Source organism: Castor canadensis, chromosome 12 (genome assembly GCF_047511655.1).
Source record: "Castor canadensis chromosome 12, mCasCan1.hap1v2, whole genome shotgun sequence".
In the NCBI taxonomy this organism is placed as follows: Eukaryota; Metazoa; Chordata; class Mammalia; order Rodentia; family Castoridae; genus Castor; species Castor canadensis.
In genome coordinates this window covers 119,385,892-119,409,176 of record NC_133397.1, presented here as the reverse complement: position 1 = coordinate 119,409,176, position 23,285 = coordinate 119,385,892, and the positions used below count along the sequence as shown (strand labels likewise).

The 23,285-nt window shown below is 35.1% G+C and overlaps 1 protein-coding gene across 1 annotated transcript; it reads right to left on the bottom strand.

The window, feature by feature from the left end:
* Nucleotides 1-14,107: 14,107 nt before the first annotated feature.
* Nucleotides 14,108-22,191, bottom strand: LOC109673952 (pancreatic alpha-amylase-like). The gene is made up of 10 exons (XM_020151088.2): nt 21,994-22,191; nt 21,528-21,674; nt 20,536-20,733; nt 19,764-19,994; nt 18,345-18,478; nt 17,447-17,569; nt 17,262-17,361; nt 15,549-15,667; nt 15,317-15,442; nt 14,108-14,297 (listed from the first exon to the last, which is right to left on the bottom strand). Exons 1-10 carry the CDS (start codon nt 22,159-22,161, stop codon nt 14,108-14,110), a joined length of 1,536 nt encoding a protein of 511 aa, XP_020006677.2. The 5' UTR covers nt 22,162-22,191.
* Between the last annotated feature and the right edge of the window lie 1,094 nt (nt 22,192-23,285).

Here is a 23,285-nt window from a genome sequence, read left to right as displayed (position 1 = left end):
GAAGTTATGGAAACAGCCAAGATGCATCACTACCAACAAATGGATTAAGAAAATGTGGTATTAATACACAATGGAATTTTATACAGCCATGAATAAGAATGAAATATTATCCTTCGCAGGTAAATGGATGGAACTGGAGAACATTATTCTGAGTGAGGTTAGCCTGGCCCAAAAGACCAAAAATTGTATATTCTCAGTCATCTGCGCACATTAGATCAAGGGCACATAATAAGGGGACTAGACTTTGATCACATGATAAAGCAAGAGCACACAGGGAGGTATGAGGATAGATAAGACACCCAAAAAACTAGATAACATTTGATGCTTTCAAAGCAACTGAGGCCAGTAGGAGAAGGGGACCAGGAACTAGAGAAAAAGTTAGTTTGAGAAGAATTAATTTAGAGGGTAACACACATGTACAGAAAAGCAATGTGAGTCAACTTCCTGTATAGCTATCCTTATCTCAACTAGCAAAAACCCTTGGTCCTTCCTATTACTACTTATACTCTCTCTTCAACAAAATCAGAGATAAGGGCAAAATAGTTTCTGCCTGGTAGCGAAGGGTTGGGGGGGTAAAGGAGGGGGTGGGGGGAAGCAGGGGGGAGAAATGACCCAAATATTGTATGCACATATGAATAAAGTAAAATAAAATAAAATAGAACTCAAAGTGCTGAATGCAAAAAAAATAAAAATAAAAATTGGTACTGGGTAGAGCTATTTTTGGGGTTTAATTCCAAATGCTCTGAAGAATAACCCAGATGGAGAATAAAAAGTCTTAGAGCAGCCATGGATAAAATGCTGAAAAGTAGTTTGGGAATTGTCAGAACATTTAGTTATTTCCATTGCAGACCAAATTTTTAAGAAAATAATTATGACTGGTAGTATTTAAATAGCAGCACTAAATGCTGCTTGTTATAATTAGGAATACGTGGACACAAGCTTGCAAAAGTCTAGCATTGGTAACTTTATATCTCTTCAAGTTAGGGGGCCAATGCCTGTGATTCCCAAGTAGCCTTATTTTCTAATGTATGAGTACATTTTATATATATACGGTAAGTCTCATTTGACTAAAACTAATAGAGACCAGGTTTTAAGTAGCAGGATTGCCCATATTGGCATGGTTTTTCTAAATTTTACTGATTACAAACAGCACACCTGCCAAAAGTTTTATTAACCATTTTATATGTCAAAGGTTTAGATACAATGCATTTGGATAAAGAACTTTAGCTTGTCAGTTAAATGTAATGCTCTGGGATAAAAGAGAACTGTAGCTCATCATTTTATATAAACTGACACTTAACTTTGCAGTGTTTGTACCATAGATAAAGTCTAGACACAGAACACATATATAAGGTGGTCATCTAAGAAACCTTTGCATAAGCAAATACATAAAAGAAATCTGATTTAGTACTACCGAAAGCTTGACAAGATCAACAGAAAATACAAGCAATTATTTTGATAAAATCTTTCCCTATAACAGTTTTTTTACAGATGTTACTCAGATCAGAACAATATTAAGATAGCCTTATTATTTTATGGACATAGAGAATTAGATTTTAGTTTCACATGTCCCTAGAAAATCTTTTAAGCAACTCTTAGGTAATAGTCAACTTTAACTTTATCAAACACCGAAGCTTTTATTATACACTTTTAAGACTTATTCAGAACCTTCATACAACATTTTGAACCATTTGATGGTTTGTACTTACCCCTCTTTTCTATATTTGGAACAATCTTTAGGACAAACCCTTCTTCACAAAATCCTTTCTCATTCAAAAGCACTCCTTTTTCCCTTTAACTTTCCCCCCAAAATACACTCAATACCTATCTATATCTTTTCTACATGTTGACTTTGTAACTTGTATTTAAAAATAACTTTTAAAAGAATTTTAAATTGAAATAAAATTGTTTTTTTAATTAGCCTTATATTTTTACTATATAGACCCACATAGAAAGGCAATTTTAAACAATAAGTAATTTATAAAATTTATTGCTTTTATATAATAAGTAACTTATAAAGACACCATTTGTTAATAGATCTAATTATAAAAAAATTAAATGTAAATTACACTTATGATGAAATGAAACAAATTAAGGTTACTGTCCATAAAATAATGTCTATAATTTCGTGAGACCTGATCACATAACCTTTGAAAAACTGGTTTTTCATAAAAGTAACAGCAGAAGAGGTGGCAGAGAGAAGAGAATAGAAATCTTTCATTGCTTTACGTTAACTCTATACTAAGAATCATTCTTAAAGATGTTTAAACACACACATATGTAAAAAAGTTTTAAGGTAGGCATCCCATAAATGTCAATTTAAGCACACAGAGATTCAAGAGCTCAAGAACATGTAAAAATTAACTAAGTGACTACAAGTACATTGATTAGTTATTTGTTAAAAATTTTAGGAGCAGATTGAGATGTGTCTCTTTCTATTTTGGGCAGCTTAATAGCTGAGGCAAGAGTCAGTTCTAGGAAAGTGTTTTGAGTCACTCTCTGTCTCCAATAAGATTTTGTCTCTAATAAGTTAATCATACAATAGCCATACACAAAATTTACACAATTAAACACAAAATAATTACATTAATTTCAAGTGTAGTCTTAGATATTAAAGGCTTTAGATTTACTCTTAAGGATGTTTTTAATAATTTTTAAAAATAGTTTACCTTGTGCTACAGTAACTTTGTTATAAGCCAAATGTTTAAAGTAAATTTAGGACATTGGGATTAAAAGTTTTAAGTTTGGGCCATTTAGAGGAATTATCAAATTTGTATTGAACTCAAATTTAATAAAACAGATGAGTATTTTTGGTTTCAGATTGCCCTTTAGGCACAGTTTAGTAAGACTGTATAAAAGACACCCCAGGGGTGAGTCAGAGGAAATCTTTGAGCCAGTAATTCACACGGCCAAAGTTAGGAAGTTTTCCCTAGGGTGTGCCCTGGAGAAAACTTGCAAAACTGGAAAAATGAAACTGGTGGTGTAGGTAGCCCTCTCTAACCTACATAGCCAGGGCCAGACTTGCCTCGGGTCAATTGGCCGGAAGGTGAGAGGGAGAAGTAGGACTACCAAAGGCAAGAATGGCTGGAGTCCAAAACACCAAGGCACCAAGGAGTGCTGTACTGAGAGGTCAGGTTTTACCCATCCCTGTAGAAATTGGAGCTGGTGTTGAGCATGTGGAGTGGAATCAGCAAAGGACCCTGTAGGTGGTTGTAGAGCAATGGGAAATTAGGGGCGGGCATATGTATGACCAAAAGGTCAGGCCCCAGAGCAGTGCCGCTGTTAGGTAGAAAAATGCAGCTAACAATATTTTTTTGGCTTGAGTCCAATTGGAAGGAACAGTTGCCCCTAATCCTATGCCCAAAACAATTGTCAGTATGGTGGGGAGGCTCAGCAGAAAATATAGTAATGTTAGGATTATATAGAAGATAGTGAGGTGGGAAGGAAAAGGGAAAGAGACGGAGAGAGACATAGAGGTTTGGAGAGAAGTTGGGAGGTTTTGGGGATAGAGGTGGGCACCTACTGTGCCCTTTTTGGGAACGTAGGCACCTTTTGGCCTTAGTTCATCTGTATCAAGCCGGGACTGGAGACCCCATGGGGGGTGGACAATTGACCATATGAAGATTGCTATGGAATCACGGTAACGCAAGAAAGGCATCAGCCCTGCTTGAAACTCTCTCCTGGGTTTCAGTACCAAATGAAAGGAAAGTGAATTAGTTCCTCTGGAGTGGGGACATCAAAAGTTTTCACATTTTGTGTTTTCTACCTATTCCTATATCTCCTGTATGTGCTCTCCCCTTGTCTCGTGATCCAAGTCCAACCACATTGCTGCATTTGCCCTAGATCTAAAGTCCGCATATGAGGGAGAGCATACGATTTTTGGTCTTCTGAGCCTGGCTGACCTCACTCAGAATGATGTTCTTCAGTTCCATCCATTTACCTGCAAATGATAAGATTTCATTCTTGTTCATGGCTGAGTAAAATTCCATTTTGTGTAAGTACCACATTTTCTTAATCCATTCATCAGTAGTGGAGCATCTTGATTTTTTCCATAACTTGGCTATTGTGAATAGTGCTACAATAAACATGGGTGTGCAGGTGCCTCTGGAGTAACCTGTGTTGCATCCTTTTGGGTATATCCCCAAGAGTGGGATTGCTGGATCATATGGCAGGTCTATGTTTAGATTTTTAAGAAGTCTCCAAATTTTTTACCAGAGTGGTTGCATTCCTACCAGCAGTGGATTAGGGTTCCTTTATCCTCACATCCTCACCAGCATTTGTTGTTGGTGGTGTTTTTGATGATGGCTATTCTAACAAGGGTAAGGTGGAATCTTAATGTGGTTTTGATTTGCATTTCCTTTATGGCCAGAGATGCTGAGCATTTTTTCATCTGTTTTTTGGCCATTTGAATTTCTTCTTTTCAAAAAGTTCTGTTTAGTTCAGTTGCCCATTTCTTTATTGGTTCATTGATTTCAAGAGAGTTTAGTTTCTTAAGTTCCCTGTATATTCTGGTTATCAGTTCTTTGATGTATAGCTGGCAAATATTTTCTCCCACTCTGTGGGTGGTCTCTTCGGTTTAGAGACCATTTCTTTTGTTGTGCAGAAGCTTTTTAATTTTATGAAGTCTCATTTATTCATGCTTTCTCTTAGTTGCTGGGCTGCTGGGGTTCTGTTGAGGAAGTCTTTTCCTGTCCCTATTTGTTCCACAGTGTTATCACTAGCAGGGTATCAGGAACCAATGTAAAGATCAGTTAGAGTTGAATCAACATGGGTCATAACACATGGGTGCATGAGAGCAATGTTAGGAATCTCTCTGTATAGCTATCCTTAACTAGCAGAAATGCTTTGTCTTCTTATTATGCTTATGTCTTTTCTTCAAAAAAATCAGTTCCAAGGGCAGAACAGGACCTGCCTGAAACTGAGGAGAGGAGGGGTGGAAAGGTGAGGGAGGGGAGCAGGGTGGAGAAATGACCCAAACAATGTATGCACAAGTGAATAAATGAACAACAACAACAACAATATTAAAAAGTTTTAAAAAAAGAAAAGAAAGTGAAGAAGTGGAAGAGAGACATACTGAAAAAGAATCTGTGACCTTTCTAAGCAGCAGGTCTTTATTAAGGAGAGGAAACCTAAGAGGGACCCTCAGCCATCAAAGTAACACTCTGAGAGGGGCGAGAGCATGCCTTTCTCACAGCATAGGGATTTTAAACATCTTGTGGCCGGAAAAGGCATTCTAGGGGAATAGGCATTAGGTAAAATGGTTGGGAAGGAGGATAGTGGAGGTGCTGGACATTAGTGGGAAGGTCACAGGTATGTGTGATGTTGTCTCCACATTCCAGCAATTCCAGCATTTGCACTGTTTCAGTGTTTCCTCACATTCCAGCAGTTTCCAAGAAGAAACTGCAGTTCAGAGAATCTTTTTACAAACAAATTTCCATTTATTGAACAGACTATTAAAAGTGTAACCTTTCCATGACTAAAAAATACCCTTTAAATCAATAATTTAAAAAATAGTGAGTTGTATTTGCAAGTACAGAGCAATAATAAAAATCACTTTTATTTATTCCAAAGTGATGCTATTTGTATCTATGCCCTTTCAACGCATCTATTGCTACCTCAAAACAGATCATATGATTTTTTTTTTCAGTTTTATGTTTAAGGACAAAAACAGCAGACTGTGTATTTACCCATCTGTTAAACTTCTTGTGAAAGACCCTGAAATGCCTTTTAACATATCAATTTAATTTGTTTTTTAAAAGTATTGTTTTTATTGGAGATCTTAAATTACTTCCCCTAAAACTTTATCATTTTATTCAACAAACTGCAAGGTACGTCTGTTAAATGTAGACTTTTTTTTTCCTTTCTATTGATTTAGTTTTTCGGGGGGAATTTACATGGGTAAAGAAAACAGAAAAAAACTGAGACTCACTTAAAGAAGCAAACAGCCGTGAATTTTTTTCCAGTCATTTTCACAGTGATTGAAAAAATTTTACATTGATATTCCCTTAAGTACAAAACAACAAAACTCAAAAATTCTAAAAATTTTGGATTAACTGATTAAGATCTTTTTTTTCTTTTTTCTTTGCAGTACTAGGGATTGAACTCCTCAGTCTTGTGCTAGGCGGCACTCTATCATTTGAGCAACAATTATTATTATTATTGTTGTTGTTGCAAAACTGTCCCTTTGTAATATAGACAGTGATCTCTTCAGAGAATTAGCTAGCTGAACATAGTGTCACAGGCCAGGACTACCTCTTAGAGTTCTCCTTTACTCTCTTTGCCCTTTGGTGCCTCCCTAATCCTGTTAAGAAAAAAGAAGTTCCACGTGTTAAATGCAAAATCTTTCTTTAGATTTACAGAACCCAGAAGATCTCATGACCTTCGTAGGGTTTTTCCTTAGTCTTTGGTTCTATGTATCAACAAACACAAAGCATGTAAATTTTTTTTCTTTTTTCTCATGTAATCTTTTTTTTTCTTTTTTTTTTTTTGTTGTATCATTTTTACATTTACTTACTTACAAGTGTATACATTGTTTGGGTCACCTCCCAACTCCCCACCCTCCAACCCTCCCACCCAACTCCACCACCACCACTTCCAGGCTGCCATCTGGTTCTCTGATTTTGTTGAAGAGAAAACATAAGAGATAATAAAAAAGACAAAGTGTTACTTCTAGTTTAAGATAAAGATAGCCATGCAGAGAGATTCCTAGTGTTGGTTCCATGCACTTGTGTATTGCAACCCACAGTGGTTCATCTCTGCCAGACCTCTTTGCTATTTCCTTGTCCCCTTCCCATAGTGGGCTCTGCCAATTTAAGATTACTATATTCACTCCTCTACAGTGAGCACATCAACCACATTAAAGTTTTAGGTTTCCTTCCCTTTCTGTATTCCTCATGTGCAGGTTCTCCCTTTAGTGTGTGGCCCATGTCCAATAATATTACTGCATTTGTTTAGGCCTATAGTCCACATATAAGGGAGAACATGTGATTTTTGGCCTTCTGAGCCTGAAAAACTTGGCAAAGTATGTAAATTTAAAAACTAAAACCCAAAACTGCAGGAGACTGCCCCAGAAGGTCAAGATTTAATTTGAAATTACAGAGAAGAAGCAAGGAGACACATGCCGTGGATGGCCAGGACTACTCTCAGCACAGAAACTTCCTGCCCTGTTTCTTCTGTCACTCGCTGTGATGGGACGCCCCAGGATGGAGCTTTGAGGCAATAGCCTCCTCTAATGCCTCATGATTGCATGCCTTGAGTAATCCTGACTCCTTCCAACAAACTCTAATCTCCCCATGTTGGCCTTGACATTTTCATCATATATCAACCTATCTTCTTGGTGAACTTGTAAATGAAAGTCTAATCATGGGCAGGGAGAATTTTCAACAAAAATAGTTGTCCTTTTTCTTGTTTGAGAAGGGAAAACATATAGTAGTTTGGCAGACAGAATTAGTTTTACAAATAAAATATCAGAAGAAAGAAAGCAGTAACAAGTTGTTGTATAGGAGACAGTTACAAAGCTCTAAGAACAGTCAAATTGATTTCAAATTTATGACATCCAGTGTGGCATCATTTTTCCAACTCTATTTAAAGAATACTTTGTTGACTTACTAAAGACATAGAAAACCAAAGAATTGATTACTCTTGTGCTTTTTAAAATCCTGAAAATGTGATAGGTAATTCCACAGTACTCAATTTGTGATAATCATGACCAGAGCTACCAGAGCTAGCCAGGAATTAAATTTGGGAAGAACTGGAATAGATGCAGATTTGGTAAGAACTGCAATAGATGCAGAAAAAGCCTTTGATAAGATCCAACATCATTTCATGATAAAAGCTCTAAGAAAACTAGGAATAGAAGGAAAGTATCTCAACATTATAAAAGCTATATATGACAAACCTACAGCCAGCATTATACTTAATGGAGAAAAATTAAAACCATTCCCTCTAAAATCAGGAACCAGACAAGGATGCCCACTATCTCCACTCCTATTCAACATAGTACTGGAATTCCTAGCCAGAGCAATTAGGCAAGAAGAAGGAATAAAAGGAATATAAATAGGTAAAGAAACTGTCAAAATAACCCTATTTGCAGACGACATGATCCTATACCTTAAAGACCCAAAAAACTCTACTCAGAAGCTTCTAGACATCATCAATAGCTATAGCAAGGTAGCAGGATATAAAATCAAAATAGAAAAATCATTAGCATTTCTATACACTAACAATGAGCAAACGGAAAAAGAATGTATGAAAACAATTCCATTTACAATAGCCTCAAAAAAAATCAAATACCTAGGTGTAAACCTAACAAAAGATGTGAAAGACCTCTATAAGGAAAACTATACACTTCTGAAAAAAGAGATTGAGGAAGACTATACAAAATGGAGAGATCTCCCATGCTCATGGATTGGTAGAATCAACATAGTAAAAATGTCGATACTCCCCAAAGTAATCTACATGTTTAATGCAATTCCCATCAAAATTGCAATGACATTCATTAAAGAGATTGAAAAATCTACTGTGAAATTTATATGGAAACACAAGAGGCCACGAATAGCCAAGGCAATACTCAGTCAAAAGAAAAATGCAGGAGGTATCACAATACCTGACTTCAAACTATATTACAAAGCAATAACAATAAAAACAGCATGGTACTGGCACAAAAACAGACATGAAGACCAGTGGAACAGAATAGAGGATCCAGATATGAAGCCACACAACTATAACCAACTTGTCTTTGACAAAGGAGCTAAAAACATACGATGGAGAAATAGCAGCCTCTTCAACAAAAACTGCTGGGAAAACTGGTTAGCAGTCTGCAAAAAACTGAAACTAGATCCATGTATATCACCCTATACCAAGATTAACTCAAAATGGATCAAGGATCTTAATATCAGACCCCAAACTCTTAAGTTGATACAAGAAAGAGTAGGAAATACTCTGGAGTTAGTAGGTATAGGTAAGAACTTTCTCAATGAAACCCCAGCAGCACAACAACTAAGAGATAGCATAGATAAATGGGACCTCATAAAACTAAAAAGCTTCTGTTCATCAAAAGAAATGGTCTCTAAACTGAAGAGAACACCCAGAGAGTGGGAGAAAATATTTGCCAATTATACATCAGACAAAGGACTGATAACCAGAATATACAGGGAACTTAAAAAACTAAATTCTCCCAAAACTAATGAACCAATAAAGAAATGGGCATGTGAACTAAGCAGAACTTTCTCAAAAGAAGAAATTCAAATGGCCAGAAAACACATGAAAAAATGCTCACCATCTCTAGCAATAAAGGAAATGCAAATTAAAACCACACTAAGATTCCACCTCACCCCTGTTAGAATAGCCATCATCAGCAACACCACCAACAACAGGTGTTGGCGAGGATTCGGGGAAAAAGGAACCCTCTTACACTGTTGGTGGGAATGTAGACTAGTACGACCACTCTGGAAAAAAATTTGGAGGCTACTTAAAAAGCTAAACATTGATCTACCATATGATCCAGCAATACCACTCTTGGGGATATACCCAAAAGACTGTTACTCCAGAGGCACCTGCACACCCATGTTTATTGTGGCACTATTCACAATAGCCAAGTTATGGAAACAGCCAAGATGCCCCAGCACTGACGAATGGATTAAGAAAATGTGGTATCTATACACAATGGAATTTTATGCAGCCATGAAGAAGAACGAAATGTTATCATTCGCTGGTAAATGGATGGAATTGGAGAACATCATTCTGAGTGAGGTTAGCCTGGCCCAAAAGACCAAAAATCGTATGTTCTCCCTCATATGTGGACATTAGATCAAGGGCAAACACAGCAAGGGGATTGGACTATGAGCACATGATAAAAGCGAGAGCACACAAGGGAGGGGTGAGGATAGGTAAGACACCTAAAAAACTGGCTAGCATTTGTTGCCCTTAATGCAGAGAAACTAAAGCAGATACCTTAAAGCAACTGAGGCCAATAGGAAAAGGGGACCAGGAACTAGAGAAAAGGTTAGATCAAAAAGAATTAACCTAGAAGGTAACACCCACGCACAGGAAATCAATGTGAGTCAATGCCCTGTATAGCTATCCTTATCTCAACCAGCAAAACCCCTTGTTCCTTCCTATTATTGCTTATACTCTCTCTACAACAAAATTAGAGATAAGGGCAAAATAGTTTCTGCTGGGTATTGAGGGGGGGAGGGAGGGGACGGAGTGGGTGGTAAGGGAGGGGGTGGGGGCAGGAGGGAGAAATGAACCAAGCCTTGTATGCACATATGAATAATAAAAGAAAAATGAAAAAAAAATAAATTTTCCAGCTGCTCAAACACAAAAAAAAAATAAATAAAATAAAATAAAATAAAATCCTGAAAATGTGATAGGTAATTCCACAGTGCTCAATTTGTGATAATCATGACCAGAGCTACCAGAGCTAGCCAGGAATTAAATTTGGGAAGAACTGGAGAGAATATGGATGGAAAATCTCTATGTTAAGACCACATCGCTACCAAAAAATGTTTCCAAGAAAAAAGATTTTCCTTCTTAAAAACCAGTACTTTAAATTTTTCTTCTCTTTTATTATCTTAGTTCATTTTACAACTAATTGCAGAGATCTTCCATAATATCTTCTAGATACTGTCCAAAGATTAAGGATCCAATAGAGAGCAAAGTGGACATTTCCTGACGTACTATCATGAGTGCTAAAAAAGAAGGTACAGCCAGACATGACAGTACCAACAATGATAAATTAATCCTGGTACATCCATATAATATTAAACATTAAAATAAGATTTTGATAATGAATAGTAGTTAATTAATGGAAGAAGGGAAGTGCATTGCAAGTGGAAGGAGAAGAATGTTCTTTGTATTGAACTTGAAATGCTAACAGGTTTGCTGAGTGTGAGAAACTGAAAGATTAGGATGGCTAGGAAGCAGAAGGTAAAGGGCAGATTTTTATGAGGTAAGGTTTTTAGAAGCTGATTTATCCTAATGTAAGTGGAAATCTGTGGTACTGTTTGGATGATTGTGGTTTTCTACTTTCAAAATGGCCTGGTTGTTTGGTAAAGAAGAGAGTGATTAGAACAAAAATTAAGTAGATGTATATTCTGCACTCACTCCCTTGATCATCAGCAGAATTTCATTTCAGGAATTCTAAAAGTTAAACATTTTGGATAATATACAACTTAAATATTTTACTTTTCTTGACCATCTCCTTAACCCTTGGACAAACGTATTTCCCTGGACAAATATTGTTAAGCTATTGTAGAATTCTTTACAGATATCCTTTTAGACATTTGCTAATTCTGTTCATATGGTCATCTTCCCCTCTCCTCCTGTGGTTAATGTGTCTTCTTTAGCACATTAATATCATAGTCACCTATGCTATTCCCTACCCAACCACTGAAAAATTCTTAGAGGTTCTCAGGTTCCTGTCTTATATAAAAGAATAAATGTAATTCTGGCATGAGGAATATTATCCAGCAAAAGAACATTAAAAACAGTAATCAGTAAGAGAAGGAGACTGTAATGAGTAGATTCACAGGAGCCAAAGAAGGAATGAGAGAGTGACCCACCATATTATATACTCCTGTGAAGTAGGGTACAATGAGGATAGAGGTGCACATTGCATTGGTAGCATAAATGTCCCATTGATGATGACAACAGCAGATTCAGTGAAGTGTTGATGATGGACTCTTGACAGTAAAGAGAAATGATTAATTCTGAGAATGTGAAGCTTGTAATGAAAGCATAGAAAATTGTCTAGAAAAGATATCAGATATACCTACAAATTCTGAATTATGTGGATGGTAAGAATTCAGTTTGAATTGTGACCACAAAATAGCTGAGCCTAGGTAATATATAGAGAAAATAAGCTTATTTAGTCTAAGTTTAAGAGTGCTGAAAGACCAATATCAGTTCATCTATTTGTTTGACCTCTGGTTGGGCATGATGGTGAAAGGTATCATGGCAGGATCACTTGAGGGATCACATGGTGAGACAGGAATCCAAAGGGGGACCCAGGGAACATTGCTTCATTCCTTCGGAGGGCAGCATCCTCAATGACAAACCATCCCATTAGGTCCCATCTCTCAAAGGTCTCATACCTCTAACATCACCACAATGGGGACCAAGCATCCACATAAGAATATATTTGGGGTCAAACCACCACCAAAACAAAACATGAGTTTGTAGTTGAAAGAATGTTGTGCATGTAATCTAGGGGAACAATGTAGCCAAAGTTATCTACAAAAAATTGTATAAATGGAACAGTATCATTCACTGAAGGACAGTGATTGTCCTGTAGTAGGATTAGCCATATATTTTATATGACCTAGGAAAGAAGAAAATTCTAGGGCAAATAGGATAATTCTTCAAGAGGTCATAGACCAACCTATTTTTTTTCTCCTTTTACACATGTAATTCTCAACAATAACTGTAAAATGCGCAGGAAATACATCCTAAGATGAGAAAGAACTGGCAGGAAAAACTCACACTTTCTGTCCCTTCAAGGAGAGGACATCCCCCAACACACAGCCCTGTGTGATCCCTGAGGTATGCAATCTATAGCAGGCTTCTTTCTGGGGTCTCTGTGCTATGCAGAAAATGGGCAGATGCAGATGAGAGTCCAACAGACCTAGGCAGCTTTCCTGATCTTTGGGAGTTTGGTCACCATGAATGCTAGGTTTCTGATGTCCCTTGATGACAATCAGTAAGTAATTAGCAGGTTTCATTGAACTTCTTATTTGTGTGTGCATTCTATTACACATGACTCATAAAATAGTAGAAAGTGCAGCCCAAGATGCAATGAGTTGAAGTGGAAAATCATCAACAGTGAATCTGCTTCATAAGAGGACATGTAAAAGGAAGGTGGAGTTTATAAGTTATAACTTCCATCTTCTTATTTAAGCATGAGAAGAAAAGTGAGAGTTATAAGAAGATCTAGGTGTATGAAATAAGAAATTTTATGTAGAAATTCACAGGAAGGAGAATAAATAGATACAGAGTTAAGAAGAAAATCTGGGGCACAAAGTGCCATGGAAGCCTTAAACAAACATTCATAGATGTAAAGACAAGAAATTTAGGAGTATAGACATTTTTACTATGTTGCTTCTACCAATCCATGAGCATGGGAGATCTCTCCACTTTCTATAGTCTTCCTCAATCTCTTTCTTCAGAAGTTTATAGTTTTCCTTGTAGGGGTCATTCACATCTTTTGTTAGGTTTACACTTAGGTATTTGTTTTTTTTGAGGCTATTATAAATGGAATTGTTTTCATATATTCTTTTTCAGTTTGCTCATTGTTAGTGTATAGAAATGCTAATGATTTTTCTATGTTGATTTTATATCCTGCTATCTTGCTATAGCTATTGATGATGTCCAGAAGCTTCTGAGTAGAGTTTTTTGGGTCTTTAAGGTATAGGATCATGTCATCTGCAAATAGGGATATTTTGACAGTTTCTTTACCTATTTATATTCCTTTTATTCCTTCTTCTTGCCTAATTGCTCTGGCTAGGAATTCCAGTACTATGTTGAATAGGAGTGGAGATAGCGGGCATCCTTGTCTGGTTCCTGATTTAAAGCCACACAATAGCAAGTCAAGCCAGACAAAGAAAGTGAGAGGAAGACTATATAGAAAGTATAACATTCCTATGTACTCAATATAAGTAAGAATTATGATATGCATAATTAAAGTTTCTTCTAATTTTAACTCATTTCTTGTTGTGGAAACCAAATGAATGAGCTGGATTTTAGTGGAAATCATCGTTAAATAAACTCTACCTAATTGATAGAAACTCTCTATGGAAGAAATATGAGAACCAGAAATGTAAGATGCATAGTGGACAGTGGTATTAATAAAAAAAAAAAGTACATTTGTCAGGATGCCTTTCTTAGCTCTTAGAAATTATTTTCAAAATTAAGTAAAGTAAGTAGCCCAAAATAATAACATTTTGGTTGTAGTTATAATTGCATATGTGATTTAATATGTTTTTAAAGATTTTTTTCAAGCTGATTACTTACAATGTCCACTAAATGTTAATGAATAATAAGAATTATTACAAACAAGAAGACAAACACGTGTGGTTATAGCTCTTTCTCTAAAGATTTAATTTGTATTTTATAATTTTGAATCAACATGAATTGCAATAAAGGGGTCTTCAGCAGAGTTACTAATAGAGAAATAGGCAGTGCCATCACTGTTAACAGTGACACTAATCCCAGAACAATAGCTATTAACTTTATCTCCAGAAATGACATCACAATATGTGCCAGCAGGAAGGCCAGTTTGCAAAGTAGATGAAAATGACCTGAAAAACAAAATTTTATATTTAACTAAAATTCAACTCTGTCAAATGCAAGAATGTGGGCTATCTCTAAAGCAAATAAAGAGATTAACTTTGTACTGTAAAACTCCTAGCTGACAAAGTCTCAATAAGAAAAAAAAGCAAACACAGAGACCACTCAATTGATGTCAGGACCAAAGGTAATATATCAAAGACCTCACAACTTCCTAGTCTGTGCTGAATTTTCACAAAAAACAGAAGTCAAAGAACATCAGTAAAGATACTCAGAGAGAATTGGCACCCTTAGATAGAATTACCACCCATGGTAAACATAAATACTTTAAATACGTCCATTTTGGAACTTAAGAAAATACCAATTACTTTCAAGAATCATCACTATTTTTTCAAAACTGACTTTTTCCAAAAGGTTTTAAAGAATTTGAATAGGAAATAAAAAATAATTTAGTATTTCTATGAAGTACAGAGTTTGAAGCATAAATTTAATTTTATGAATTTATTTTGGCTCATCATTCAGAAAAGACATTAATTAAAGAGCTTGCTAAGAACTTCTTGGCAAAAAAATGACATACTAGACTGACTTAGTTTTTATTAGGCCACCAAAATATAATTTAGCCTAAAATGCTCTGAACATGAGTAGAAGTTATGTTTGGACTGAGAAATTTCAATTGTTTACAGAGGGTCTCCAAACCTCTTTGGAGGGAATCATTAGAGGAAAGGTACAGGATATAAGTTTAAACAATGAATGGACAGCAATGTGAAGTATAACAAGTGAACTCAAATATTTCCTGAGGAAATCCTTGACCATATTATGCATATTTCTCACACATATTTTTAAAATATTATTTGTCACAGAGGCACAAATGAGACTGTATGCCACAGTAGCAGACAGAGGAGTAGTTGAGACAAGGAGTTGGGGAACAAATATGGCAGTACTGAAACAAAAAAATAAATAATCAAGGAAGAAAAGAATAAACTAAGATTATAGTAGCATAAAGGATGATTTGTAACTGAGAGCTACTTACCAGTCATCATTGTTAAAGACAATGAATCCTCTGTTTCCTCTTCCAAAGGCCACTTGGTTGCTACCATTATCCCACCAGTTTGAAAAAGGCTGGCCATCAACTACATTTCGGAAGATAACCATGTTCCTAAAAGCACAATGTCATATGAAATGCCGGTACCATTAAACTTCAAGACATTAAAAAAATAGGTTAAGAATCCTGTTAGAGGATATCTGTAAATAAACATTCCCACCTTATTTGACGCCATCGATGTTCACAGACCCAGTCATTGCCACAAGTAGTGTCTGCATTAATTGTTACTTCTTTAATTACTCCATTATTATTGGGAGGTCCAATCCAATCATTAGCATCCTTAATTATGAAAAACAAAAACGTTCAGATTGTTAATATACACATATATGCCTCTTCTTTCTCTGTTACACCAAACCCCATTGATTTTGCTACTGTGTCTCTGCACTGTTTATATTTAAAATTCAACTCATTCAGTTCTTTTATATTCATTTTCTGAGATGTTATCCTCTCTGTAGACTCTTTCTCCAGTGACCTATTTCAAAAGAACAATGTATTTTTATCCAATTCTTTTGTTTTCAATCAATGACTTCTTCACATCACTGGAAGCACTTCAGTGTCATTGAAACTTTAAGTGCACTGATGGAAGAAAATTGGAATTAAAACCTATCTTCCAATAGTACTTGTCTAAAAATCTGTCAGTATACATAACTTGTGTCTGCCTCAGTTTTCCCATGTGTAAAGTAGAAATATTGCTTGGTACCTATAAAATTAAGCAATTGATATGAAAATGGTTTGAACAGAAAGATTCCCAAATTAATATCAGTTAGTTTTCTATCAATGTGGTAACCAATACCTCTTAGCATTCTTTACAAAATTGACCAAAGTTTTAAATTTTTTTGCATTCTTGGCACATTGAAAGACATATCTAGATAATAAAACAAAGTAATTTTGGAGGGTTATCAGTGTAAAATCATCACTTGTACAAAACTAAGAGTTTTTAGCATGCTGAAACCTTCATAAAGGGAAAAAAGGAATAGTAAATAATCCAAGACTTTTGATATCATAACTATTTCATGGAAATATCAGCAGTTGCCTCAAATTAAAGGGGCACATCATAAATACTGAAGCTATCCTTCAATAGAATGTGTTGCTAGACAGACAGCGAGTTTCTCAAATTGTTTGGAATTAGAAAAATAGCTATGTAAATAACTGTTTGACTTCGGGAAAAGGAAGTTTCTGCTTAAAGTATGAAGTTTCTATATGATGCTTCCTGTGAAAACTTCAGCATAAAAAGGAAACTTTCTTCTACATTTTAAAATATGTTTATCATGTTATTTCTTCATCAGTGTTTTAACTTGTCATTCAGATTAATGTCTTTAACATACTCCCAGTTGTATTTCTCCTTTTTTTCCTGAAATAGTCTGCAAATTTGTAGTCTTGAGTACACATAATTTTCTTACTCTTATGTTTTTCCTATTTAACCTCAGTTTAAACGAATCATTTCTTTTCATTCCATAGAAAATTTTAAATTATATGGCAAATAATTTTATTGCTCATACTACAGAAGGAACAGTTTTAAGATCTTAATAAGTATTTTGTATGTTCAATTCGATACAACTATAAGAGGTAGCTACTTGTGAGAAGTTAACATTTTACTCTCTGTATAGTGTTCTTATTTTCATTACTTTGTTTCTTGGTGACAGGAGGTTTATTTGTCATACTTCTGAAAGATTTTCATAAGAATTTTAGACAAGAAAGAGCTTAAATTTTATTTCTTTTAAATCCTCTACATTGTTAAACTAGCATGCAATATCAGGTTTCATTTAGATAAACACTTGATGTGTAAATACTGAATATAATGAACTCTTCTAAAGTTAAAAACAGGCACTTTCATTTCTTGAGAAAAAGATACTTTGAGCAACTTCAAACTTACTTGTCCATTTTGAATATTTCTTTGCCAACGGTAGCTCGACATCACACGTGTAAACCCATATGGGTGAGCAAGCATAAATCCAACTGCCATTTTATACAGTCTGAAAGTTACAAGATACAGTGTGATCAAAGACTAGTACCACCATTTGAAAGCAGGTAAAAGATGGAAAGAACTTTGTTTCCTACCTAGCATCCCAGAATGTAAGAATGGATGCTCCTCCAGCCCCGTGTCCTCGTTGATTATCATGGTTGTCCACAAAGACAAGGGCTCTGTCAGAAGGCATGAAACCCCAACCTTCTCCCCAGTTCCTGTTGGAAAAATAATTATACATGCACATGTGTACTCTTTTACAATAGATTAAGTAAATCTGCACCTCCTTTTATGTAGCATCCTCAGATAAACTTTCTAATGCATTGGCTGTTCCATAGGATTTAATTTACCTGTACTTGTGTTTGTAAGTACATATGTGCAATCTACAAATGCATTCCATCTCTGTATGTATGGATTGTTTACATATCATTCATGTTGCCTATATAACATTTTTGTTTTTAAAAGAAGTCTTTTTAAAGGTCTCAGTATATTATAATTCAGTATATTATAATTATAATTTGAAAAGGACAGCAATCATATCACACTATACAGAATGGCAACCTGGGATAAAGTGAGGAATCAATACAGTACTACTATAATACTAACATTTTAGTATTTCAAATTAACTAATTCATAAAAGAGGTATAAATTGCATACAATGCCTCCATAATAGTTATTTTGTAATTGGTAAGGTCCTTTAAATAACAACTTGATTTTAACAAAATATAGGCAAACATTAAAGAAATCCAGAATACTCATATTGGATAGAGGTAAAAAAATCTTTTGGCAATGTTTAAGTTTCTAGAATGTTTGTGATTGACATTCTAATTTTTAAAAAATGGTTAAGTGGGGTTTAGGGAACAGTATGTATTATTAATATCTATTTCTAGACAATTTTCTAAATAAGAAGACTATAAGAGGATAACTCAGATAGGAATAATATGACTAAAAGAACTGCGATTTATTTCAAATGACAAATTATATTTTACTTACTTTAAGTACGACATCTTTTCTCCATCCCACTTGCGGATAACTTTGCCGAGCTTGGCACCATACTTGAATTCTGTCACCCGGCCATTTCCAAAGTACTCACTACTTGTGATTGCTTCACCACCCAGATCAATGACCTAACAGAAATATAGGAGAAACATCATGTTAACATAACTTAAATGATTGTAATGGACAAAATATGATGCTATAAAATTAAGTTTACACCATCTCTATACCAAGTTGTTATGTTTTCTTTTCTCAAATAGTTTCAGACCACATATATTTGACTTCTGTGTTCCAGTTGGCAGTGCTGACTGCTCTTTCTGACTTAAGTTCTAGTCTCTTTATTTTTATGATACCACTCTTTTTTTATTAATATTTTTCCTTTATAGTTGTGCTGAGTTGGAGAACATTGTGGGATTTACAAATGTCCTTACAATGTATCAAATATATCATACTGGAAATCATTCCCTCTACCGCCCCCTTTATTATCTCTCCCAGGACTTATGGAACATTTCAACAAATATCATTTTGTATTCACATGCACATGTGCACATTTTTTGCACTGTATTAAATCTCCTACACCCTTTCCTCACCACCTTCTCCTTCTACTGATGCCAACCCTCCTCCATGGACAGGACATGTTCTGCCCTTCTGTTCTCCAGTTTTGCAAAAGAGAAAAGATAAAAAGAAAAATATGACGGTTTTGCTAGCTTGAGATAAAGATAGCCACACAGGGAGTTTTCTCGTGATTTTTCCATGGATATGTGTGTTATACCCCCACATACATAATGGTTTATCTCCTCTCATTATCCACATTCTGACTTAATTCCATAAGCCAAATGAAAAGGTGAGTTGATGTCTTGTGAGAATGTTGACCAAATTTACTCTCATACATAAATAATAACAATTGCTGACATTAGCTCAGCATTTACTGTCTGATTCACATTTCTCTATGCTTGATATTAAACTCATTTAATTTTCCAAGGAAAAATAAATAAACATTATCATTATTTTTTTGTGTGGAGAAATTATTGCACAGAAAGCTTAATCAATTAGCCTATAGGCTTACACAGCTGATAGTATTTTAGCCAGGATCCAAACTCAGATAGACTAGCTTGAACCACAGCAACCTTATGATTTTCTTCCTTGCATAATGGTGTTGGGTAGTACAGGAAATGGCAGAGTGAAATCTACAGACTTAAATCCTCTGCACATCCATAGAGCCTATTGTGGTAAGAAGTTTAGTGTGCTGCTCTGAATATAAGGAAAATAAAGACTCCTGCTCCACAAAATTCACCTGGCCTTTATTCTACAGAAGTTGCTTAATATGTCCTTTTTTTCTCTAGTTAACAAAGTGATATTATTTTATGTGATCACAGCAAGAGGGAGAGAGAGACAGAGAGAGAGAGAGAGCTGTACCTCTTGGAAAATGAAAGGTTTGCTTCCTGAAGCGAACCACTTTGTGTTTAGATTATGCAATTTATCCAAAACTGCCTTGATGTCACCAGGCCACATGTGCTTAGAAGCATCAAGTCTGAATCCTGCTACTCCAATGTCGATGAGATTGTTCATATAATCAGCGACCTTGGTACGAACGTAATCATTGCCAAGTGCAAGATCAAGAAGGCCAACCAAACGACAATCTCTGACCTGTTGAGATAAACATTTTGTGATTCATTGATGAAACATCATCTCTCTCCTAAGAGTCCTTGTGATTATTCATGCGGTCCCTTATTCACCAATAGACATTTCCGTAATGAGTTTACAGGGGTGCTGGTGGTACTGAAATTCTGCTGTGGGTGTAACTTCAAAATATTTCTAACAAAAAGTGGAGAATGTAGGGAATAAAATAGATGAGCTTTTCAGCAGATTTAGGAATTTTCTTTCTTTCTCTGTGTGTGGGTGCATGTGTGTGTGTGTGAGTGTGTCTGTTTGCATATTTGTATGTGCTACAAATAGTCAAACACAAAGCCTTATGCATGCCAGGCAATGCTCTACCAGGTAGTCCCATGATGTGTGGAAAGTTTTTGAATATTGGGGTGAGTTCTTATTTTTATACAGATTGTTCTGGTAACTTGTATATAAGGGATATAACTTAGTATCTGAAATGGTGTTTAATAAGCCATAGCTGCATATTAAAGGCACAGATAGTTCTTTATTCTGATAATTAAGAAGAAAAGCACAAAGTTACCTGAGCAGCATCACTATAGGTCTCAATGCCTCCACTTGAAGTTTTGCATTTACCATCATTAAAATCCCAAGCTGAGTACGCAACTGCAGAAAACTCCCTGTTCTGAGCATTGAAGTAACTTCCACAAGTACTGCCTGTCCCTGAACCTCCACTCTCAGCACACATGTGGTTAATTACAGCATCCACGTAGATACGGACCTGAAAAGCAAAGTCTGTACTTTAACTTTAGGTAGAAAAGTAAAGCATTATTCAGTAAACATTACAGCATGTGAAGGAAACTTCAAACTATCTTTGCTATTTTATAACTGTATTTCCCAAAGTAGCAAAAGTTGGCTTGAAATGAAAGTAATTTGAAATGAAGACCTCCAAGTTTTCTAGCTTCTTCATAAGACATTTACATAACTGATAAATGCAGAAAACTAGAAAATACCATAACTATGAAGAATGAAAAGAGTCTTTCTTTGCAGAGGTAGGAATCAACCAAGGGAGAGAGATTTTTCACTTTTGAAATTTCAGTGGGTTCCAAGGAAAGAAGCAGTTTGCTTCTATTCTGCTTAACATCTGAAGGCATGAAGGTAAATATTACTCTCATTATGATTCTCATTTTAAGGAGAAAATGGCTATTCACTATTAAAAGCAATGATTGTGATAAAAACCCAGGGAATATAGGTGGCTGTATAGATCACATAAAACTGAGAGCATCCTATCTGGTAATGGGTATACTATAAGGCTTAGCAGTCAAGGTTCTGTTTTATAAGTAAACTTGCCTTTAAACTCTAAATGATCTATCTTTTAGTAGATATGTGAGATATATATATATATATATAATTTACAAAAGTTGAACACGTGGCAATAATTTATTTTAAGTAACAACTAAAGTATGAAGTATTGTAAAAGTATAAACAGGAAAAAGTTCTCAAGCAGAACAAGAGACAAGAGACTGAAAATATTTTTCTGCAGAACACTTTTAAAGGAAACTTGAATCCACTTACACCAACGTTGTTGCACCTAGTCACCATGTCTTTGAATTCATCTTCATTTCCAGATCTTGTGCATATTTTATAACTAATTGGTTGATATCTTTCCCACCAAGGTCTAAAAGGACTGTTAACAATAATATTTTCATTGGGTGGAGACACCTACAAATAAAAATATTTGTATTATTTCTAGTTAATATTTATTGATATCATTATAAGTTCTAGAAACTAATCAAGAATCTAAAGTATTACTAACACAATGCATTACTTTATAACAACTTGCAAATATTAGCAGCACATTGGAGATGTCCTAAAAAATGTAAAGTTGCCAACAATACTAAATGTTTTCTTCCTAAGAAAATTGTTTTTAGAATACTTATATTTAAAATAAAATGCTTCTCCAGATTCATTAAAACTGATTAAAATAGCATTTTCCACAAACCCAGTAAATTCTTCAATTTATACTGTGAACCAAACTTACCTGTACACCTCCATATCCATTGGGGGCTAAGTATCTCTCACATTCCTTAGCAATGTCAACCCAGCGCCACTCAAACAGGTGGACGATAGAGGTCCGTCCCTGTTGAGTTTGTGGATCATATTGAGCCGAGCAGAGCCCAATGGCTGAAAGGAACAGGAGGAACTTCATTTTGATTCGAAGTTGTCAGTGTTCGTTCTAGCTCCTATTTATATACCTGAGAAAAAGCTCAGTTTACAAAGTAAATGGTAACATGAATAAATATGTACAGTACAAATTATTTATTATTGATCTTGAAAGAGTTATCAACTGTTGACTCAACAGGTGAAATACATTCATAAAATCTCCCAGGAAAATAAAAATGCCTTTTAAGATTTAATGACTTTTGTATTGAAGAAACGTTAACCTTTTTAAACTGGCATTAAATATATACATCAGTCATTATTCATATATTATTTAACTAATAGGTCTTATTTCTTATGTTCTCCTCTTAATTAATGTTAGATCTTATTTCTTATGTTCTCCTCTAATAGAAGGAAAGTTATGATTAAAGGCAACTGAATGCGTACTCAAAATACTGTTTAATCAGCCTACAAACATTTGCAATATTTCCATTTGAAAAATAAACAAGGTAACCAATTCAGCTGTTTCTCTCTCTTAACACAAATTTTTAGTTATTTAAATATTACCATTAAGATTTAAAGGGATGCCTGGTGTGAGGATGCACACCTGATATTGAGGCACAGTGATCAAGAGTTTAAGGCTAATCTGGGATACATAAAGATGCTGTGTCAAAACAACAACAAAAATGATTTAAGATGGATGCAAAATTTAAATCCCCTTGAACTGAGAAGTTGTCATTTCATGCTTCCTTATGTCTTGTGGTTAATATGTGTCAAGAACAGTACTATTTTTGATGGCCAAATATATTTCATATCTCATATGACTCTAAATATAAGAATTCACATCTCTTTTCCTCCTTAACGTTAATGACATCCTTTGAAAGAGAATAATTGTACAAGTGGCGGAAAATTCAACTCAATTGAGCATTTGGAGTAAGTGTTGTGTTTTCACCAAGCACTAGAGTGTAGTTGAGGATAAAATGATGGGTGAGACAGAAAGGTTCTTATCTAAGAGAGCTTACATTCTAGTGGAAGGAAGAGAAACTATGCAAGTAAATATATTAGCAATAAAAGTGATGATACAATAATTGCAAATTGCAACAAGACCTAGTATGAAGTAACACTATGGAAACAGAGAGTGGTTTCACTATCAGACTATTTGAGACTTAGTAG

What these genes read in the sequence shown, in the direction of transcription:
- LOC109673952 (XM_020151088.2), bottom strand. Translation starts at nt 22,161, where the DNA reads ATGAAGTTCCTCCTGTTCCTTTCAGCCATTGGGCTCTGCTCGGCTCAA. An exon ending in CTAGGTGCAACAACGTTGGT is followed by an intron (nt 20,734 to 21,527) that starts GTAAGTGGATTC and finishes TTTGCTTTTCAG; the next exon opens with GTCCGTATCTACGTGGATGC. An exon ending in CCTATAGTGATGCTGCTCAG is followed by an intron (nt 19,995 to 20,535) that starts GTAACTTTGTGC and finishes TTATCTCAACAG; the next exon opens with GTCAGAGATTGTCGTTTGGT.